We start from the raw sequence: 20,990 nt of genomic DNA, 5'->3' as shown, positions 1-20,990 counted from the left end.
TTGAATGAAAAAGTGGGAGAGAAGAAAAAACAACCAAAGAAAGAATGGGTAACACAAATGATTGAAAAGATGGACGAAAGAAGAAAATGGAAGAATGTGTCATCAGAATATAGGAAACAGCAATATAGAAAACTGAATAATGAATTAAGAAGAGAAAGTGATAGTGCCAGAGAAAAGTGGATGCAAAAACAATGTCAGAAGATAGAAGAACTGAACAAGTACTGTAAATTAGAAGAAATGTATAGAGTCGTCAAAGAAGTAATGAGGAAAAAATCTAGCACAATTAACAAAAGAGGAATGAAGAAAAGAGATGGAATGAATACTATAAATGAAAAAGAAAATAAAGAGTTATGGGAAGAATACATAAAAGAACTATACGAATCAAGTGCAAATGTGTATTTAGAAGAGATGGAAAATGAGAATGAATATAATCAAGAAAAAATGGGCTACAACATTGAAGAATGGGAAGTCAAAAAGGCGCTAATTAACGATACAAAGGGAGAATCCGTCAATTTTCTACGTTACTATGCATCACTGTCCACCTGTTTCTATTGCCGTACCGAATTTTCCTCCAAAAACAACAAAACAAATAACAACAACACAACAACAACAACAACAACAACAAGAAAAACAACAACATATTATGAATCCCTGTCCACCAGTTTCTTTCTATCGCCGCACCGAATTTTCGTCTAAAAACAACACGAACAACAAAAGAAATAACAACATCAACAACACCAATAATAACGACATCACCACCACCACCACCAACCAAGGCCGTAGCCAGGATTTTGTCGGGGGAGGGGTGGCCGGGCCCCCTCGACCCCAATTTTTTCGGATGTTGTTGTAGTTGGTGTTGTTGTTAATGGAGGGAAAGAGGAGAAGGAGAAAATAAGGCGATCAGGTGAGAGAAAATTGTTTGTCCACCGTTGTTGTTGGTGTTGGTGTTGTTCGTATTGTTTTTGGAGGAAAATTCGGTGCGGCGATAGAAAAACAGGTGGACAGTGATGCATAGTAAAGTAGGAAATTGACGGATTCTCCTTTTGTATCATTAATATCTTGTGCTTTATGATGAAAATGAACATTTGGTACGGAAATTGATAAAGCCGACTAATTTGAAACTGATAGCCTACAATAAGAATGCTATCACACCTATCGGTACCATAAATATAATACCGTGTCATGTGAAAGGGGTGTTTTACCCTATCAAGTTTGTGGTTGTACCATTCAATTCTAAATCTATATTGGGACTTAATTACATGCTCCAAAACTGGTTTGATTAGAGGATTAGACAACATACCATTGAAAAACCACTGCCTGATTGCAACGTCGGAGTCAATGTGTTGAAGAAAACTTGGCCACAGAAACCATGGGAGGGAAAAGTTTAGAGAAGCAGAATTTTCAGAAGAACAAGGCAACATTTGGAACCCCCATCCAATTCGATGATTACTGAGGAAAAGGATAATGATAATTATTATTCAAGAAATACAAATAATGTCTACATTCCATCTGAAGATGATCCTGTTCTGAAACGATCTGCATGTTATAATTTCCTGAGACCTGAGCCTGAACGTCAACTTGATTATGTTTATAACTCAAGTGAATAATCAGCCCTGAAGAGGCCAGATCGTTATCAGGGGAGGATGTAGGATAACGTTGTCATGGCAACTGAATATTATTGATTGTGAAAAACTCCCAAGTTGTTGGATTCAATATTTTTCTTTCGTAATGTTACTCGCTGCCATGGCATTTCCTTAAAGCCATAAGTGCCCCCTGATTGGTTCCAAATGAGTACGTTTAAAGCATGATGCATCCCAATGTAAAATTCTTATCCGGAGGTAAAATAGTCGGATCTCCGGGCACCGACTACAAAGGGACCTGTTTGCACACTAAAAATCCTACAGTGGAACGCTGGCGGTTTCACAACACCTAAGAGAACAGAACTTCAAAAGACACTAAGGGCCGAATCCACTATGCATATGAATTTTGAATTTTAGGAAAGAAGGAAAGCACTTAAAGGAGTCCCTCATCATTAAGGTACGACTGTGCATTCGGCCCTAATTAAAATTAGCTACATGCAAATCATTAACGATTTTCGCGCGAATTAAGGGCCGAATGCACAGTCGTTCCTCAATGATTTAGGTTCCCTTTTTCCTTAAGATTTCCTAATATTTCCTTAAAGGTATCCATTTTCCTATGTTGTTTATTTTCTTCTGCTTTAATGCGTTTCGACTTCGTCAAGCCCACTCGTAGGTACTTTTAGGTACTTGGAACAATATTTATTAAATTCATTTTATGGTGTAACCGACTCGCGACTGTAACCAAGGAAGTAATTAAATTGAACAGATAATTCTATTATATTTATGAGTTTGCAAATGTCGACCCCTTTAAATCTAGAACTAACTACTTATAACTCATCTTTAGACGGTGAAAGTAGTTCCAAATAGTGAAAATCTTCAATATTGTTCGGTGAAATCTGCCATTAGTCTCTTATGTGTACCTATATGTATATGTACAATCATATTTTCATTTTCAAAATTTTCAGAGCGAAAAAATAATTGAAAACCTTTGTCCATTTAAGTTCCATTTGAATGAATAGAGTTACATTTGAGTGAGTCCTAGAATACGGACTGATTTTATTTTTGCCCCTACACAGAAGGAAATAAGTACCTACAGATTAGAATACAAGGAAAATTCCTTGTTGTCTAAGCCAATGCTTTCAACAGAGTAGCCTCCGTGGCCTAGTGGGTATCACACTAGGCTTTCACTCCGGAGGTCCCGGGTTCGATTCCCCGCGGGTCGAAGTTTTTCTGGCTCTACGGGCTTGGAGTTCAGGGTACATTCGCCTCAGGAGGACAATTGAGTAGCTACTTTAATCGAGTAGCGACCAGTGGCGGCGACATTACATACATACATATCCTGTATCGTTCCATTTATTCAACGGGTCGATTCACAAGGCCTCTAAATTACACTCTGTCCAGGTATTTTTTTCGTCTTCGATTATATCTACTTAGATCTTCTCCTCTTCTTCTTACATCAGCACTAATCGTATCTCTATATTTCATTCTAGGTCTACCTTTTGGTCTCACAGCATCCACTTTTAGTTCAAACATTTTCTTGGCAATTCTCTGCTCATCCATCCTCTTTACATGACCATACCATTTCAGTCTAGATCAGGCTTGTCCAACCCGCGGCCCGCGGGCCGCATGCGGCCCGCGAGCTCATTTTTGCGGCCCGCGAAGGCCCGCCTAAAAAAATTGAACGAAAATTGGAAATAACAGTAAATATACTAAATAAAATAATTAATGCATGAAAATTTTCAAGTTTATAAAAATTATCCCAGTTTACCTTACAAATTCATAGTTAGTTTCTAATTCTAGGTACCATCAATTATAATTACATTACACCAGGCCATCCCCCCCGTGAGTTGAGTTTTTGCGGCCCGCCAACTCTCTACCTTGGTATCTTGCGGCCCTCGGGTGCCCTAAGGTTGGACAACCCTGGTCTAGATCTTTCTATTCTATGTTGTAGTTTTTCTGTCCCGACCATTGATCTTATATTTTCGTTCCTTATCCTGTCTCTTCTGGTTTTTCCTACTGTGCTTCTCAAAAACTTCATCTCTGCGGCCTGGATTCTGCTCTCTTCCTTTCTCTTTATTGTCCACGTTTCTGAGCCGTAGGCTAAGATAGGGATGAAGTAAGTCTGATAGATTACTTTTTTTACATTTTAGTGGTACGTTATTATTCCAGATGATTCCTTTCACACAATGATAGAACTTGGAGCTTGTATCAATCCTGTTGTTTATTTCTTCCGTGATGGTTCCCTTTTCTGACATTATGCTTCCCAAGTATTTAAATTGTGGGACTTTATTCAGTTCTGTTCCATCTTATTTCACACTACCCGATGGAGTGGTATATCTCTGTAATATCAAAACTTCACTCTTTACAATATCGTCGGCAAAGAGCATACATAAGGTTTGATTTGCTCCTTCCTATTTTTTCGATGACTGTGTTTTGTATTTCGTTGATTTGGGGTTTTTAAAAAAAAAAAAAAAAAAAAAAAAAAATGTGAAAAGAACACAAGGGTGTGTAGGTATTACTATGACTCATGTATTGGAAGGAAATTTTCGGAAGACCAAAAATGGACCCGCTCAGTTCTGGGATCCCAAATTTCAAGGATCGACATGTATTGACGTCTTTAAGAAGCGTACCAAATTTCATCGAAATCGGACCAGGCAATCGCAAGTCATAGCTTTACAAACATCCAAACTAAATGCAAAACTGTCGAGTTAAAATGTAGACCTTAATTTCGTTCGTTCAAAAATGAATATTTTAGCAAATGATGGTAAGGTACCTACAAAATATTAACGAGGTCACACTATGCAATATGCATACCTACCTACAAAAAATCAATCATATTTATGTACTATCTAGACTAGACATTTGCCAGGATTATAGTTATCTCATTAAATTGCTCCATTATAAGCAAGAACTTTATGGGATGTGAGATAAAATAAGATAATAAAATTATTTTATTAGATACATTTTTATTGGTACGTATTATTAGTTATTATGACCCCACAAAAACACAAATGTGAAAAAAAAGGCCAAGTTCCTATCCAAAAATGTCGGCCTATAAAAGTGGTGAGATCAGAAAACAAAGGCCAAGTCTGCATTCCCAGTTTTTCGTGCCTGCTGAATCTTAATTCCTTCAACCTTCTCTCAGTTTCAGCTTGGCTATATTTTCCCTACTCAAATAAATAAATAATTAAACGTGAAATCCCACCCTGCCGAAGGCCCGTTGTAATGACAAAACTGTCAGTGGTTCCAACAGGGGTTCTTACTTTACTCGATATGTCTTTATAAAGATCACTTATTCTTTCTATCATAGGTTTTTCTATTCCAGCATGATCTAATGCATCCCAAACTTTACTCCTTCTTACGGCGTCAAAAGCCTTTTTTATATCTAAAAATGATACCTATCCAAAGATCTTCGTTATACTCGTATTTCTTTTCCATTAATTGCCTCAATCCAAATACTAGGTCGATGGTGGACCTCTCTGCTCTAAATCCATATTGTTCTTCGTTGAGCTGACGTTCTATAATAGGCATATTTATTATTGGCATATTTATGTGGAAATTGATTGCAATAGTTGTGAAAAAGCTCTACTTTAACACAAATAATTTGAGATTTGATTGCTTTAGATGCAGGTACCTATATAAGACGTATCTATAGATACTTTTACTTTTATTTTGATACATCATGTATATTACGTAGGGATACCCATTTTAGACAAAGTCTCAGCTTAGGCAAAAGAATCTGAGTGAGGTCTACAGTTCACAGAACCACTAAGTATAAGTTATTATTAGATTTTATTACACTTCAATGAAAAAATATAGGTTAGATAGAATACAAAATTCCTTCTTTTTTCTAAGCCAACACGACCTGCGGAGTGCGGGGGATCCAAGACATGTTTTTAAAAAACAAAGAGGTATCTAAAAAAAAGCTGAATAGCAAAAATACATAATTATATGCCATGGTTGCTCCTTCAAACTTCAATGTTGAGAACAGAATCAATGCCAAGAGAAGATGAATGAATGTTTGAGAAGAAAAATACGAACATTGAAACTCGAATAAATCTCAACTATGATAATACAAAGTACATAGCTACAAAGTTGAAGAGACAATGCCAAGAGAAGATGAATGAATGTTTGAGAAGAAAAATACGAACATTGAAACTCGAATAAATCTCAACTATGATAATACAAAGTATACATAGCTACAAAGTTGAAGAGGAAAGAGGGGTTTCGTTTCATCTTCAAAGGTTTTGAAACATTTTCTTAAACTTTAATGAAAGGAAGGAGAAACCTTTATTGATCCTCTTTTATTTGCTTTAACCCATGCACTTGTTTCTTTCCTACAATAATGTAGGGAGGAATACCTATTATTTATAGAGAGAATTAGTCATAGGAACCTATAGGTAAGCAGGACCGAATCCAGAATTTCGTCGAGGGGCGGGGGGCCGAGAATGATGTAACGGCCGGGGGGCCTAGAGTAAGAGAGAAAAATTAAGTTCAAGGGGGGAGGGGGCCCTGTAGGTAAGTAGGTACCTATTTACATAGATAGGGATCTACGGAATCACAGACCAAAAGAAATTGAAAAACAGAGGAAACAAAAATATAATAATTACATAAGTAAGGAATTATAATTATGTTAAGCATAAATGCTTGTCACAAATGTCGTTCCCTGCTTAATACATCCAGAGTTCACCGCGCCAACCACTGCACTACACTGAGGTTGGTATAGTTACATAAGTAGGTAATATCATATTGTGGATTCCTGGGGAACAAGTCTTGAGTTCTAAAACTTTGGTAGAAAAAAGAAAAAAAAAATCTGGTGTGAACATCACACAACTTTCCTCATCCTATTGAATGATGCTTATTTTGGGTGTTCTTGTTTCTTATAGCCAAACTTTTACAATATCTCTAACCGTTTAGTAGGTATAGCTGAAAACCGCAAAAAAAAACGGTCATAATACCGCCAACCGCAGCACCTATCTCAACCAAACGTTTCGTGTCGCATCCTTGTCACATTTGACAGCTACATACCAAATTTCAAGTCTCTAGCTCTTACCGTTCTCGAGATATTTTGTTTACAGACAGACAGACAGACAGACAGACACACACACGGACCAATGGCTGAAACTTTGGATTTAGGCTCTAGGGACCTCAAAACGTGTTTTGGCACTAAAAACTGACCATCGAAAATTTGACCCGATTACATTACTTTCCTTCCTATAGGATAAGGAAAAGTAAAAAGGAAAAACTACATATAAAGAAAAGAAGGATAAACCGGACTCAAAGAAGACGATAGAGACTGAGAAGGGACAGACAGACACACAGACACACGGACACACAGACACACACACGGACCAATGGCTGAAACTTTGGATTTAGGCTCTAGGGACCTCAAAACGTGTTTTGGCACTAAAAACTGACCATCGAAATTTTGACCCGATTACATTACTTTCCTTCCTAAACTTCCTATAGGATAAGGAAAGTAAAAAGGTAATTAGGAGATAAATATAGGTAAAACTGTAGCAGACCATAAACAACTATACGTAAGAATCGGCAATCTATCAATAATCCACTTAGCTCTGAAAGTGCTTTTCTCCAGAACTAGGCAACATTATTCAACATATTTTCATTGTTATGACCAAATAATTTACATTATTTCCATTGCGGACGTATAGGGTTAAAACTTTTTGGAAAACTTTAACGAGTTATACCGATTTTTGTCGAAGGAGGCGTTCTCTCTAGATAAAAACAAATGTTTAGCGTTGAAAAATGAACATTTTTCTTTCATCTTGTATACAATTCTTTCTTTTTATTTAGATTTCTCACCAAAAGTTTCCTTGTTTTAATTAAATTTAGAATGCCTCAAATTTCCAAATAGATTTATTTATTTTCGTGTCTGTTTCTGAGCGGTCAAAGTTATTGAGGATTGGGCAGAAATATTTCAAGGTAAGCACAAAACTATAAACATTACCTTTTATCATAATTGTCCGATATACGAGTAGGCAGGTATGTGTATCAAGTTAGTATACGAGATTTCCTAAATTTAACTTGAAATCAGTATCTAAACTAAACAAATACCTGGAGTAGCAACTACCCATTTGTACCTTTACTCGTAGGTACTTACAATTACAATATTGATACCTATAACCTACTTACTGACTGTTCGACTAATCAGTCAAACTCAACCTGGGGGGAGCTAAGCTTTTATACATCCCCCCTTTTTATTGATAAAAAATCAAAAGTACCTAAATAGCGCCGCAGGCATTTTTTTTTTCTTTCAAAAAGAATGCCTAAAGCTCGTCAGTTTTGGCGTATTTTTTTTGTTAGCTATTTTAACACAGAAAATCATGAAATAAATTATAGTGTTGCGGGCATTTTTTTTTTTCAGCCTTTGAAAAACGCAGCCTAGCCTAATCAAACTTCAAATCTACCGTGCCGCAGGAGGAATTTTTTAAAAAAATACCTACCTGAAGCTTGTCATGAAGTAGGCATGTACCTACTTGAAGCTTGTCATGAAGTAGGTATGTACCTACCTGAAGCTTGTCATGAAGTAGGTATGTACCTACCTGAAGCTTGTCATGAAGTAGGTATGTACCTACCTGAAGCTTGTCATGAAGTAGGTAATTTTTAATAATAATAATAATAATAGACTCTTGAGTGGAAGGTAACCACTAGGTGAGGTTAACGCCGGAGGCGTTCTCTACCACCTAACCCTTAGAGCTCCATTACGTGGAAGGTAACCACTAGGCGAGGTTAACGCCGGGGGCGTTTTCTACCACCTAACCCTTAGAGCTCCATTATTATGTGGTCATCTCAAATACTCGGAACGGCTGGCTTTCTCCTATCCTGTCTTCCTTCTCTCTTCGATTTCGGGACGATAAGACCATGGCAGTTACAGATCCCTCTGTCAAACCTCTTAGAAAAAAAAGAAAGATTGAGGAATTATTGAATATGTAGATGTACCTACCTGAAGCTTGTCATGAAGTAGGCATGTACCTACTTGAAGCTTGTCATGAAGTAGGCAATTCGAAATTTCGAACAGGCTTAGTGAACTGCGCCGCAGGGGATTTTTCCTCCCAAAATAATATCCCTAAGCCGCTTAGGGATATTGTTTTGAGGGGAAAAATCCCCTGCGGCCCAGTTTACGTTTGATTACTTTTTGTCAAAGCACAGGGGTAAGTACCTCCTCTCCCTTGAACCGCGGCTAGACCAGATAAACATGAATGTGATTGAGGAGTGAAGGTCAGCTATAAAACTGACCATCCCTCCCCAATCACCTAAACTACATAGACATAGGAACAACATTTCCAAATTCTTTTAAGGTCGAGGTCGGGAACACCCACAAATACTCGTACGTACCTAGGTACATTATACATATATGTAGGTACATTCATACTTATTTATATTCCCCCCATAATTATTTGTTTGGCACAAACATGTTGAATGGATCCAAGAACCAAGAACTCATAGGTATCTACACGTTGATAAATGAAATTGTTCACAGGAATGAAGAAGTTTCCGTGGTAGAATGCAATCATCTTCCACTCGAAATCGAATGGACAATCTCAAGATGACAATTCATGAGAATCCGATACAAGTTGCTATGGTTCCTAGTCGACCATCCGGTGTTGGTAGTATTATCCTCACGAGACAGAACTCAACTGTACGGGAAAAGTATTTATTCTTGGCAGTCGCCACACTGCTCGTCAGTTTCGTTGGACTCTTGCTGATTGTCGCCTTCTCAAAGTCCAGCGCCTCCTGTGGACTCGGCCTGTCTTCATTATCACGCGTGTCATCCCAACCCCAACACAATGACAATGTATGCCTCACATCAGCTTGTGTCAAGACAGGTACGTGATATTCATACTTATTCCCAAATTATGAGCACTAAAGATTACTTTGGGACTCGAGAGGTTCATTTTGCAGTATACTTAAGTAAATAGTATTATATCGATAAAATTCCATGCCTCGGCTGGGATCGAACCCACGCCCTCCTGTTTACCAGGCGAGCGTCTTGACCACTACGCTACCGAGGCAGGCAATTTTTGACTTTTGACACTAAAAGGAGCAAAATAAAGTAGAGCGCTGCGCCGCAGGCGCAGGCGAAATTTTTGATATACTTACAACCTTTCAGAAAAAACCTCCTAACACATTTTCTTTCAAAATTTTTGCTCTTTTTTTTTGTAGGCCGCAGGTTGAACACGCCTGTTCTATAGGAAGGAAAGTACTAAACCGTTCTTGAGATATTTTGTTCACAACTTTCTACTTTTTCCCATTTAAACCTGTAGTACGTACGTAACGTACAGATTCTATAGGAAGGAAAGTACTGTACTTATTCGGTCAATTTTTTCCCCTGATACTGATAAGCATTAATTGAAATAAAAAATGTGCAAGTAGGCGTCCACAAGGGAGCCCTCGACCCTAGCCTAGTCCTAGTCAACACCCAAGATGTGGACTAGTACCTAATACTAGTACACTTTTTTGATAACATTCTATCCTAAAATAAATTTCAAACACACTGGTGCCTGGTGCTAAGGTCTAGAGTAGTAGAGTCTAGAAACTCTAAGGTCTTGGCGGTGGTATATCCCCGCTCACTAATGTGAAATGGTAAATGAGAAAAAGAGTGTGTTTGAATCCGCTATACTGTAGTAATAGAAAGTAAAAAGTGTACTAGTATTAGGTACTAGTCCACATCTTGGGTGTTGACTAGGACTAGGATTTTGGAAAAATTTCGCCTGTGGTGCAGTAAATTTATGGTTCAAATATAGGAGTGTTCGAAAAGTCTTGGAACCCCTGAATATATTTTGGAAAAATTTCGCCTGTGGTGCAGTAAATTTATGGTTCAAATATAGGAGTGTTCGAAAAGTCTTGGAACCCCTGAATATTTTTGAATGACTAAAGGTGAGAAGCTGAAATTTGTCAAAGTAGGTACCTATATTAATTAAATTTTGGCCTTAGCCAGGGTCGAACCCAGGGGGATCAACTTCAAAATCTTAAATGAAAATCCCCTTAATTGTGATTAGGTACATCATATCACAATTTTGGGGGAAAGTAATGTGATCGGGACAAAATTTTGATGGTAAGTTTTTAGTGCCGAAACACGTTTTCGTCCATGTGTGTGTGTCCGTCGATCTGTCTGTAAACAAAATATCTCGAAAACGGTAAGAGCTAGAGACAAGGATTCGACCCGAAACTTTTGGTTAAGATCAGTGCAACGCTTGGCGGTATTTCGATCGCTTTTTGACGGTACATGACCACATGATTTATGAATTAAAAAAATTGTGAAATGATCAGTCACACAGTTCATTTCAATCACTTCATCGATTTGCAAACTTTGCGAATTTTCGCGAATGTGCGAAAAATGGTCTCAATCCATGGAGCATCCCCCCGTCCATTAATGTTTGGCCCCTCGGCAAAATCTGGGATACGGCCCTGATCGAAGTATCATGTTTATGGATGGGAAGAAGCCCACCTGATGTGTTGTAGGTACTAGAGCTTTAGGCTCGTCTTCCTAAATGTGTAGGAGGCGTAGACGCACGACTTTAATCGTCTGCAAAATCTCTTCTTCTCTTCTCAATCAGCCCTACGTAGGGTGATTGTTTTGGCTGAAATTTGATTTTGGCTGCAAATTTTACGAGTGGATGTCCACGCACTCAACCTCTGCTATTTCTTTAGCAAGGGAAATTCAGGCTGATATACTTCCTGTTTAACGTCCCCCAGCCAGATAGTAGTAGTAGTTCTGTGAACTGTAGACCTCACTGCCTTACTCAAAGTCTTTTGCCGAAGCTGAGGCGAATGTATCTACCTAGTTATGTATGAATGCAATTTCGATAATAGAAAAGAAGTTACCTAGTACCTAGTTAGGTACGTCTTACGAATAAAGAGGATAGAGAACAGGTTTTATTTACAATCACTCAAAAGATTTAAAGAATAGTTGACTTTTTTTTAGTAAAGTCTGACGTCACACATATTTGAACTCTTTCATTAGAACGGAAAATAAAAATTGAATTTTCGACCAGTTATAGTTATTTTTTTTGGAGTTTTGACTTCAGATTTGGATTTTTCCCAACTTTAGTAAAGTCTGACGTCACACATATTTGAACTCTTTCATTAGAACGGAAAATAAAAATTGAATTTTCGACCAGTTATAGTTATTTTTTTTTGGAGTTTTGACTTCAGATTTGGATTTTTCCCAACTTTATACATAGGAATCGACCATTTATTTATAATTTTACCCATTTGCAACTGCTCCATTTAATCGATATATCTTGTACATAAAGAAAGCAAAGAATATATATAGATAGATAGATAGATAGATAGATAGATAGATAGATAGATAGATAGATAGATAGATAGATAGATAGATAGATAGATAGATAAAAGTATATTTGTATTAAATTTTTTACAAAGGTTGGCTTAGATTCTAATTAACAATATGTAAGTAAAAAATATCCAATGAGTAAATAAAAAGTCCATTATATTACCCATTTGCAACTGCTCCATTTAATCGATATATCTTGTACATAAAGAAAGCAAAGAATATATTCAAGTGGAAAATAGAAATAAAATAAAAGTACATATTCTCTCACGTCCCGGGACCACACTCCAGGACAATCAATGAGTCAGCATGTACATTCGAACAAAGTTCATAACGGTTCACCCCGACCAGTCAACTAACTCCAAAATTGTGGTCTCGGACCCAAATAGTCCAGTAATGATCAAGTACCTATTCTACATAATTATATTTATTTAAGAAAGCAAAGAATATATTTATATTATTATTCTTGATTTGATTTTTTGATTTTACTTTCATGTAATGATTTAAAATCAAGACTAGAGCCCGTTCTCCCTTTATTCCCAATATAATGTTTAAGTCACCCATCCATTTATTGGCCTTGCTCGGCGTAGCTTAACACAGGTGACGCTAAAACCGGTCTTAAAATAACGACTGAAGTGTTATCTAAAACTTTCTCGCTTTGAATTTATAGGTCGTCGCGACAAATTTCGAGAGCAGAGCTCATTTTTTGTGTGAGAAAATGTGAAACAAAACCCCCAAAAACTAGTTTTTTTTTTGGCTTTGGGAACGTCCACGCAAAATCTTTGAAAAGTCACAAAATTAAATTTTATCCAATGGACTTTTTTCTATATGAGGACAGACAGAGTGACAGACAGACAACAGACAGGCAACACCGAAGCGAATACAATGGCCCGTCCCTTATACCTTTTTATTACTATCGTAATAATAGGAGGACGGGCTAATGACGAAATTATTAAGCGGTTACGAAAGTGCTGGGTTTGAATCCCGCTGGGGTACCTAACGAAAATTCTAGGTAGGTATTTTGTGAATGGGAGGTTCTTACGAAAATCCGTACAAGAAAATGTGCAATATCGTACAAAATCCCCCACCCTTACATTTAGCAGTAAAAAATACGGCCAACCTTTCCAATGTGTAATCTGGCAACACTGTATTATCATTCGTGTTTTGTTTATGTTTACTTTTTTTATCTCCACTATCCATTTATTGGCCTTGCTCGGCGTAGCTTAACATAGGTGACGCTAAAACCGGTCTTAAATGATCGACTGAAGTGTTATCTAAACGTTTCTCCCTTTGAGTTCATAGGTTGTCGCGACAAATTTCAAGATCAGAGCTCATTTGTGTGAGAAAATGTGAAAAATATCCCCCAAAAACCAGTAGCTCATTTGTGTGAGAAAATGTGAAAAAAATCCCCCAAAAACTAGTTTTTTTGGTTTTTTGGCTTTATGGTTTTCTGGACAAAATTTGCACCACCATTTTCGTGTTCCTGGTAAAAAGACCTTTAATTTGATATATAGGTCGACTAGGTTTGGATAAGTCCTTCTATGGGCACAGACAGACAGACAGACGACACCGAAGCGAATACAATAGTCCGTCCCTTATACCTTTTTATTACTATTGTAATAATAAAGGAAGGACGGACTAAAAAATTGGCTATGTAAAATAGTACATAAGCACTTACATATTATTATTCTACACTACAACTGCCTACTAAGAAGATAACGCAGGTACCTACCTACATGAAAATCATTTTTCATTTTTTTTTTTTTCCAACTATAAAAAGTAACTATGGCTATCGATAAAATATTTTCAAATGATAAAATTATGTACAAAAAGAATGGACTTCACCAACATTCGAACCCCCACCCTTCCCGCTCAGCGGTACCACAGAGAACTTTCACACTCCTTACCACTCGGACACTCCGACATTTACAGAATGAGAGCATTTAGAGCACAAAACTTCCTTATTAAGTTGTTAATCAACTCGAGCGATAGTTTTGAATTTTTCCCCTAAAAGTCACTTTTTCCTCTCTAGCGGGTCTCCCTTTTAGTGCTAAGAAGATATTTTGGGCCAGCCTAGTCTGCCTAGTTAGCTTAGTTGGTAGTGCGTCTGCCTTGTAACTTGTAAGCGCTAGGCCGCGGGTTCGATTCCCGCCCGGGGGGGATTTTATCCTGATGGGATAATGTTCGTTCTCGGAACGGCTGCCTTTCCTCCTAACCGTCTTCCTTCTCTCTTCGATTTCGGGACGATAAGACCATAGCAGTTACAGTTCCCTCTGTCAAACCTCTTTAAAAAAAGTCGTATTTTTTTTTTTTTTTGCAAAAAAAAATGAATAAAACGAATAATTTCCATTTTTTTAACCAAATATTTTTTTATTTTCTTCAGTTTATTCGATTTATTTACAAATATTTTTTCAAATATTTCGAATAGGATTTTTTCTTATTTATTTGTCAGCCATGTTTTTTTTTTGAGCGGCAATTTTAATTTTATAATTAATTTATTATTTATTATTGAAATCTTGAAACTTGAATAGCCGTGTCAACACTTGTGTGAGATACAAATCAATTAATTACATTGTGACTTTCATCTAATTGTTAATCTTCTTTCATAATTTCAAGTTTAGTTGCTTATATTTACTTGCTAGCACACTCTTGCGGACTATTTAGTCGTAAGCTCCTTTTTGCATTTTTTTATGACACAAATAAAGTGAATAAAAAAACCAAATAAAACAAATACCTACAATATTTTTTTTTATTTTTTAATACAGCTCAAGAAAAGGCACTTCTCCTCGACGAGACCTTTCCGGAGACACCTTAATCATCTTCTCACCATTTGTAGAACGGGCTGTAGGTGTGATTAAAGGATTTGGGTGAAAAAAAAAGATTTTTTTTTTTCGCGGTTTTCAAAGATTTTTGAGCCTATCAGAAAACCGGTTAAAAAAATCGTAGAAAGGTCGGGTTTTGGAGATTTCGCATCCATTTTCACGTCCGACCAGGAATATCGAATAAAATTTGCTTAAAGTTAAAGGGAAGTGGGAGAAAAGTTGAGGTGAAAATGCCGAAAAACGATGAAATTCTGTTTCGTGTTAATACTCGTATGTATAGGCCGGGCGGCGCTTCGAACTTTTGACGTTCGCGCGCCTCCCGGCACGCAAGATTTACTTTTTAGTCGTTCTAATATAAAGTTTAGTCTTCCTAAAAGTCTTAATATATGTATTAAATATTAAGCTTGCGGACATTCATTGAGCACAAGTTCTGTTTTCGACATCTCATATTTAATATTTTATATCTTTGTACGTATAAATACGAGTATATTCGACGTTGAATAATGGAAAACGCTATAAAAATTCACAGAGAAAAAGAAAGGAAAGTTGTTAAACTTGAAACTAGTCGTTTTGTGCGGCGCAGGCTTTCTTTACGATTAAAATTTTATTACTAAAGATAACATGGAGCGGTATATAGGTATGCCCGAAGAAAATGTACATACATATTACAGGGTGTTTATAAGTCTTGACCAGGGGTGGGTTTCTGGAGAACCACTCAGAATGTCAAACAACGGCGAGACACCTATTTCAAAATTTTTAGGGGGATCAATTTTTTTCATATGAAGTTGCGGCCCTGGCTTCCCCTTGTGGTCGCAACCAAAAACTAACGGCGAGACACCTATTTCAAAATTTTTAGGGGGATCAATTTTTTTCATATGAAGTTGCGGCCCTGGCTTCCCCTTGTGGTCGCAACTAAAAAAATATTAAATGAGAACCCCTTACTTGCGATACATTATATTGTAAAACGTAGTACATTGGTGAAAAATTGAGCTCGATCCGACAACCAAGGCCGGAGTTATGGCCTTTTGAATTTTTCATTTTTCCATGTTCATCCGCCAATAGGAAAAGCACCAAAACCGGGAAATTTATTTTAATCGGTGATTTGTGCTTCACTTAGGTTCTACTAATGATTTATGTTGAAATCCAGACCCAAAAATAAAATTTAGAAATATCCATTTTCACCGCTGCGCGCCGTAAGCCATCAGGGCCGATATTTTAAATTTTATTTTTGGGTCTGAATTTCAATGTGAACCATTAGTGGGACCTAACTGAAGCACAAATCACCGATCAAAATGAATTTCCCATTTTTGGTGTTTTCCCTATTGTCGGATCGAGCTCAAACTTGTACCAAAGTACTATCTACGTTTTTCAAGGCCTTTAATATGATGTATCACATTATACGGTATTAGGTTAAACGCAGAAAAGAGCTTTCACAATTTATTTTTGGTCACCCTGTTCGTTATACAGGGTGTTGCATTAATCGATGTCCACCGAAAATGGCGAATACTACAGGTCAAGGGCTACAAAAAGTTCCCCGCCCACTTTTTCGAAATCTCCAGAATAACGGAGATATCCGCCAGTTTGTGTGTTTTTTTTTTCAGGTACCCCGAATTTGCTCCAAACATTTGACCATGGTACAAAATGTGTTAAAGCTAGAAGAAAACTAATTAGATGTGTAGGTAGAAGACAATATTACCTCTCTTTTAAGACCAATTTCATCTCAAAAGTTAAGATCCGTTCACATTAAGGCTGTTGCGGCGCGCAATTTTGATTTTTATTTGCCATAGGACTACAAACCTTGACCTGTAGTATTCGCCATTTTCGGGTGGACGTCGATTAATGCAACACCCTGTATACTTATTTATTTACTTTTTACTCTCAGGTGTATAGGTTCAATCTCAGGTATCGCGAACGGAACTCGGATCCAGTCCGCGGACTGAGTTATTTACAGTTGCTCAATTGCCGAACTTCGGGGATGGAGCATTTTGCATTTTTTACTCCGCGGAGTGAGCGGTTTTTTCGCTCATTGAGCGAATTCTGGGATTGAGCCCAACATACATATAAAAAACTTTTTCTACCTTGCAAAATTTTCAATGAAACTGAATGGTGTTGTTATTGTTGTTTTGTTTGTCCAGATCAAATTAAACGGATAGGTGACCAACCGATCCGAAATCTTCTGGATCAGTTTGGAGGATGGCCGGTCACCAAGAAGAATTGGAGTCCTCCTAACATGAGTATTGAAGTTCTGCTTGGAAAAATAAAAGGTGATTTCAATGAAGGCGTTTTGTCCGATCAATGGGTTGGACCTGACGACAAAAATTCCTCCATGAACATCCTTCAGGTGCGCCAAAGTAAGAGCACTCACTAAAAAATATTAATTAAAACTTAATAAGAGCACTCTCACTATAACATATACGATATACATCAAGGAGCGCGGCAGCGCTCCGCCCCGCCAAGTCAAAACAGTTTGACAGCGGTACTAAGAGATAATACTATACGCCACAGAGAAAGTAGCCGTTTTCAGGTAGTTGTATTAGAGGAAAAACTACAAACGATGAAAAGAGATGTATCACAAGTAAGGGGTTCTCATTTAAGATTTTTAATTTGCGGCCACAAGGGGAGACTGGGGCCGCAACTTCATATGAAAAAAAATCTGGTGGAAAATCACACAACTGGATGTATCACAAGTAAGGGGTTCTCATTTAAGATTTTTAATTTGCGGCCACAAGGGGAGACTGGGGCCGCAACTTCATATGAAAAAAATCTGGTGGAAAATCACACAACTTTCCTTATCCTATTGAATGATGCTTATTTGGGTGTTCTTCTATTGTAACATTTGTAACTTTTACAATATCTCCAATTGTTTAGTCAGTAGAGCTGCAAAATACCGCAACATCTATCTTAACCAAAAGTTTTGTGTTACATCGACCTTGTCACATTTGTGGCCTACATACCAAACTTCAAGTTTCTAGCTCATACCGTTCCCGAGATATTATTGAATTACACCGAAAAAACCTCCGTGGCCGAGTGGGTATCACACTAGGCTTGCACGCAGGAGGTCTGGGTTCGATTCCCGGCGGGTCCGTGGTTTTTTTGGGCTCTGTGCTTGGAATTTGGGGTGCACTCAGCCTCGTGAGGACAATTGAGTATAGCTCCTTAAATCGAGTAGCGACCAGTGGCGGCATTACCAGTGTAAAAACATTTTTGAAGTATGGAAATTACACCGAAAAAACCTCCGTGGCCGAGTGGGTATCACACTAGGCTTGCACGCAGGAGGTCTGGGTTCGATTCCCGGCGGGTCCGTGTTTTTTTTGGGCTGTGTGCTTGGAATTTGGGGTGCACTCAGCCTCGTGAGGACAATTGAGTAGCTCCTTAAATCGAGTAGCGACCAGTGGCGGCATTACCAGTGTAAAAACATTTTTGAAGTATGGACATTGATTGCAAAGGAGGCACTTAGTAATGTTGTGATATCCACTAAAGTTGTGAAAAAGCTCTGCTTACCACAAAGAATTTGAGAGAGAGAGACAGACCTTAGTAATGTTGTGATATCCACTAAAGTTGTGAAAAAGCTCTGCTTACCACAAAGAATTTGAGAGAGAGAGACAGACAGACAGACAGCCACACACACACTCACACACACTGCTGAAACTTTGGATTTAGGCTCTAGGAACGTCAAAACGTATTTTTGCACTAAAAACTGACCATCAAAAATTTGACCCGATTACATTACTTTCCTTTAGCTTTAGGTAATGTTGTGATATCCACTAAAGTTGTGAAAAAGCTCTGCTTACCACAAAGAATTTGAGAGAGAGAGACAGACAGACAGACAGACAGCCACACACACACTCACACACACTGCTGAAACTTTGGATTTAGGCTCTAGGAACGTCAAAACGTATTTTTGCACTAAAAACTGACCATCAAAAATTTGACCCGATTACATTACTTTCCTTTAGCTTTAGTGTATATAACATTATAATTTTATGTTGGCACACTATAATAAATATTAATAATAAAAATTACTTTCCTTCCTATAAGATAGGGTAAGGAGAGTACCTAATAAAAATTGATCCCCCTAAAGTTTATGAAATAATTGTCTAGTTTTTTGACATTCTAAGCGGTTCTCGAGAAACCCACCCCTGGTCAAGATTTTATAAACAGTAGGTGGTCAAATTCTCAAATAAATGAGGATAAAATTCCATACCTCGGCTGGGATCGAACCCACGCCCTCCTGATTACCAGGCGAGCGTCCTTCCTATAAGATAGGGTAAGGAGAGTACCTACCTAATAAAAATTGATCCCCCTAAAAGTTATGAAATAATTGTCTAGTTTTTTGACATTCTAAGCGGTTCTCGAGAAACCCACCCCTGGTCAAGATTTTATAAACACCATGTATATGTCTTCCTATGTACAATATACAGTGTGTTCATAAAGTCTCCTCTCTTAATTTTTCAATGGATGAATTTAGAAACTTGACATTTTTCTTTACTTTGTGTACCTATGTAGGTAAGTATTTGTTGTATGATGGTCATGATTTCAGCCAACTCTTTACTGTCAGGCATGGATGAGACAGCAGACCCATGCAATGACTTCTTCCAGTATGCCTGTGGTACTTGGAACCGGGTACATCAAATTCCTGAAGACAAGAGTAGTATTAACACGTTTGAAGTTCTAGCTGATCAAGTACAAAGTATATTAAAAAGTAAGTTTATTTGTAAGTAATTTTTGTTTAAGGTGTGGAATATGAAGTAGTAGCTTCTCAACCAAATGTTTTGTGTTGCATCCTTGTCACATTTGTGAACTACATACCAAATTTCAAGTCTCTAGCTTATACCGTTCCCGAGAATCCCGAGATATTGTTAAATTACACCAAAAACCGCCAAAAAGCGGTAAAATGCCGCCAACCGTTGCACCGATCCTAACTAAAAGTTTCGTGTCGCATCCTTGTCACATTTGACATTCTACACATACCAAATTTCAAGTCTCTAGCTCTTACCGTTCTCGAGATATTTTGTTTACAGACAGACAGACAGACAGACAGACACACAGACAGACAGACACACACACGGACCAATGGCTGAAACTTTGGATTTAGGCTCTAGGGACCTCAAAACGTGTTTTGGCACTAAAAATACACGGACCAATGGCTGAAACTTTGGATTTAAGCTCTAGGGACCTCAAAACGTGTTTTGGCACTAAAATCTGACCATCCAAAATTTGACCCGATTACATTACTTTCCTTCCTATAGGATAAGGAAAGTAAAAAGGATGATAAATTGTTATTGAGGAAATTATGTACGTAGATAGTAAAATGTCCTTTAGAAATGGCTCCTTATTTTTTCCATAAATTACAATGGTCAGTATTTCCGTCTTACAATATTATCGACACCTGATGACAATGACGATAAAGTATGAAAATAAAATAAATAACGTTTCATCCTTTATGGGACAGATAAAAAGGGGTGGATATCCCCATTTTGGGAGCCATTGGGTTATTTTTCCATCATTATTAAATTAGAAAGGGAAATTATGAGAGAGTCAGAGCACGAAACTTTCTAGCGCTACGAGGTACCAGAATCCCCACTCTTCCCCTAAAGAAATTTGAGTGGATATCCCCATTTTGGGAGCCATTGGGTCAAAAATACGAGAAAAATTAAAATTACATTGTTCACTTGGTCAGATTTACATTGACAGCTCAGAAATGAAAAAATAATATCTATATTTTCTTCTCTTCCATTTGGATACTAATCGCGTTCATTTGCTATCGACCGGTTTGTGTTTTTTTTTTTTTTTTTTTTTTTTTTTTTTTTTCATGTGTTTTTTTTGCAATTTCAAACAGGCTCCGAGAAAAACAGTTTAGGTAAGCATAAATTCTGGGACACCGTGTATATTAATACCGGTATTACCGACGAATATTGTGTTACTGCTTTCAGATCTATTAGAAGAACCCATTACAAAGAAAGAAATCCCTCCCATTAGAAAAGCCAAATTATTCTACAAGTCTTGCATGGATATTGGTGAGTACTTTTATTAAATTACAATAGGTACCTAATGCAGGGCCGTATTTCACAATTTGAACAGTGAACAGTGTTATTATACGGTGGTGAGTACTTTTATTAAATTACAATAGGTACCTAATGCAGGGCCGTATTTCACAATTTGAACAGTGAACAGTGTTATTATACGGTATATAAGATTAGGTTAAACGCAGAAAAGAGCTTTCACAATTTATTTTTGGTCACCCTGTTCGTTATACAGGGTGTTGCATTAATC

At 37.4% G+C, this 20,990-nt stretch overlaps 1 protein-coding gene and 1 long non-coding RNA gene across 2 annotated transcripts; one reads left to right on the top strand and one right to left on the bottom strand.

Moving 5' to 3' along the window:
- Positions 1–7,321: 7,321 nt before the first annotated feature.
- LOC103519824 (neprilysin-1-like) lies at positions 7,322–20,806 on the top strand. The gene is made up of 4 exons (XM_008484912.3): positions 7,322–7,523; positions 9,082–9,427; positions 19,258–19,419; positions 20,651–20,806. Exons 2-4 carry the CDS (start codon positions 9,106–9,108, stop codon positions 20,749–20,751), a joined length of 585 nt encoding a protein of 194 aa, XP_008483134.2. The 5' UTR covers positions 7,322–7,523; positions 9,082–9,105; the 3' UTR covers positions 20,752–20,806.
- LOC113471762 lies at positions 14,939–16,104 on the bottom strand. Its single transcript, XR_003394340.1, has 2 exons — positions 15,631–16,104; positions 14,939–15,540 (listed from the first exon to the last, which is right to left on the bottom strand). It is a non-coding gene; the product is annotated as an uncharacterized LOC113471762 (long non-coding RNA).
- Positions 20,807–20,990: the final 184 nt, after the last annotated feature.

Source organism: Diaphorina citri, unplaced genomic scaffold, assembly GCF_000475195.1.
Source record: "Diaphorina citri unplaced genomic scaffold, Diaci psyllid genome assembly version 1.1 scaffold2958, whole genome shotgun sequence".
In the NCBI taxonomy this organism is placed as follows: Eukaryota; Metazoa; Arthropoda; class Insecta; order Hemiptera; family Psyllidae; genus Diaphorina; species Diaphorina citri.
Note: the sequence above shows the minus strand (reverse complement) of the source record. Positions and strands in the feature narration are given on the sequence as shown.

Excerpts from the sequence above, each read along its gene's own strand:
- LOC103519824 (XM_008484912.3), top strand. The coding sequence starts at position 9,106 with ATGCAATCATCTTCCACTCGAAATCGAATGGACAATCTCAAGATGACA. Across the intron at positions 9,428-19,257 it reads ATCAGCTTGTGTCAAGACAG|CCAACTCTTTACTGTCAGGC; the intron begins GTACGTGATATT and ends TCATGATTTCAG. Across the intron at positions 19,420-20,650 it reads AGTACAAAGTATATTAAAAA|ATCTATTAGAAGAACCCATT; the intron begins GTAAGTTTATTT and ends TACTGCTTTCAG.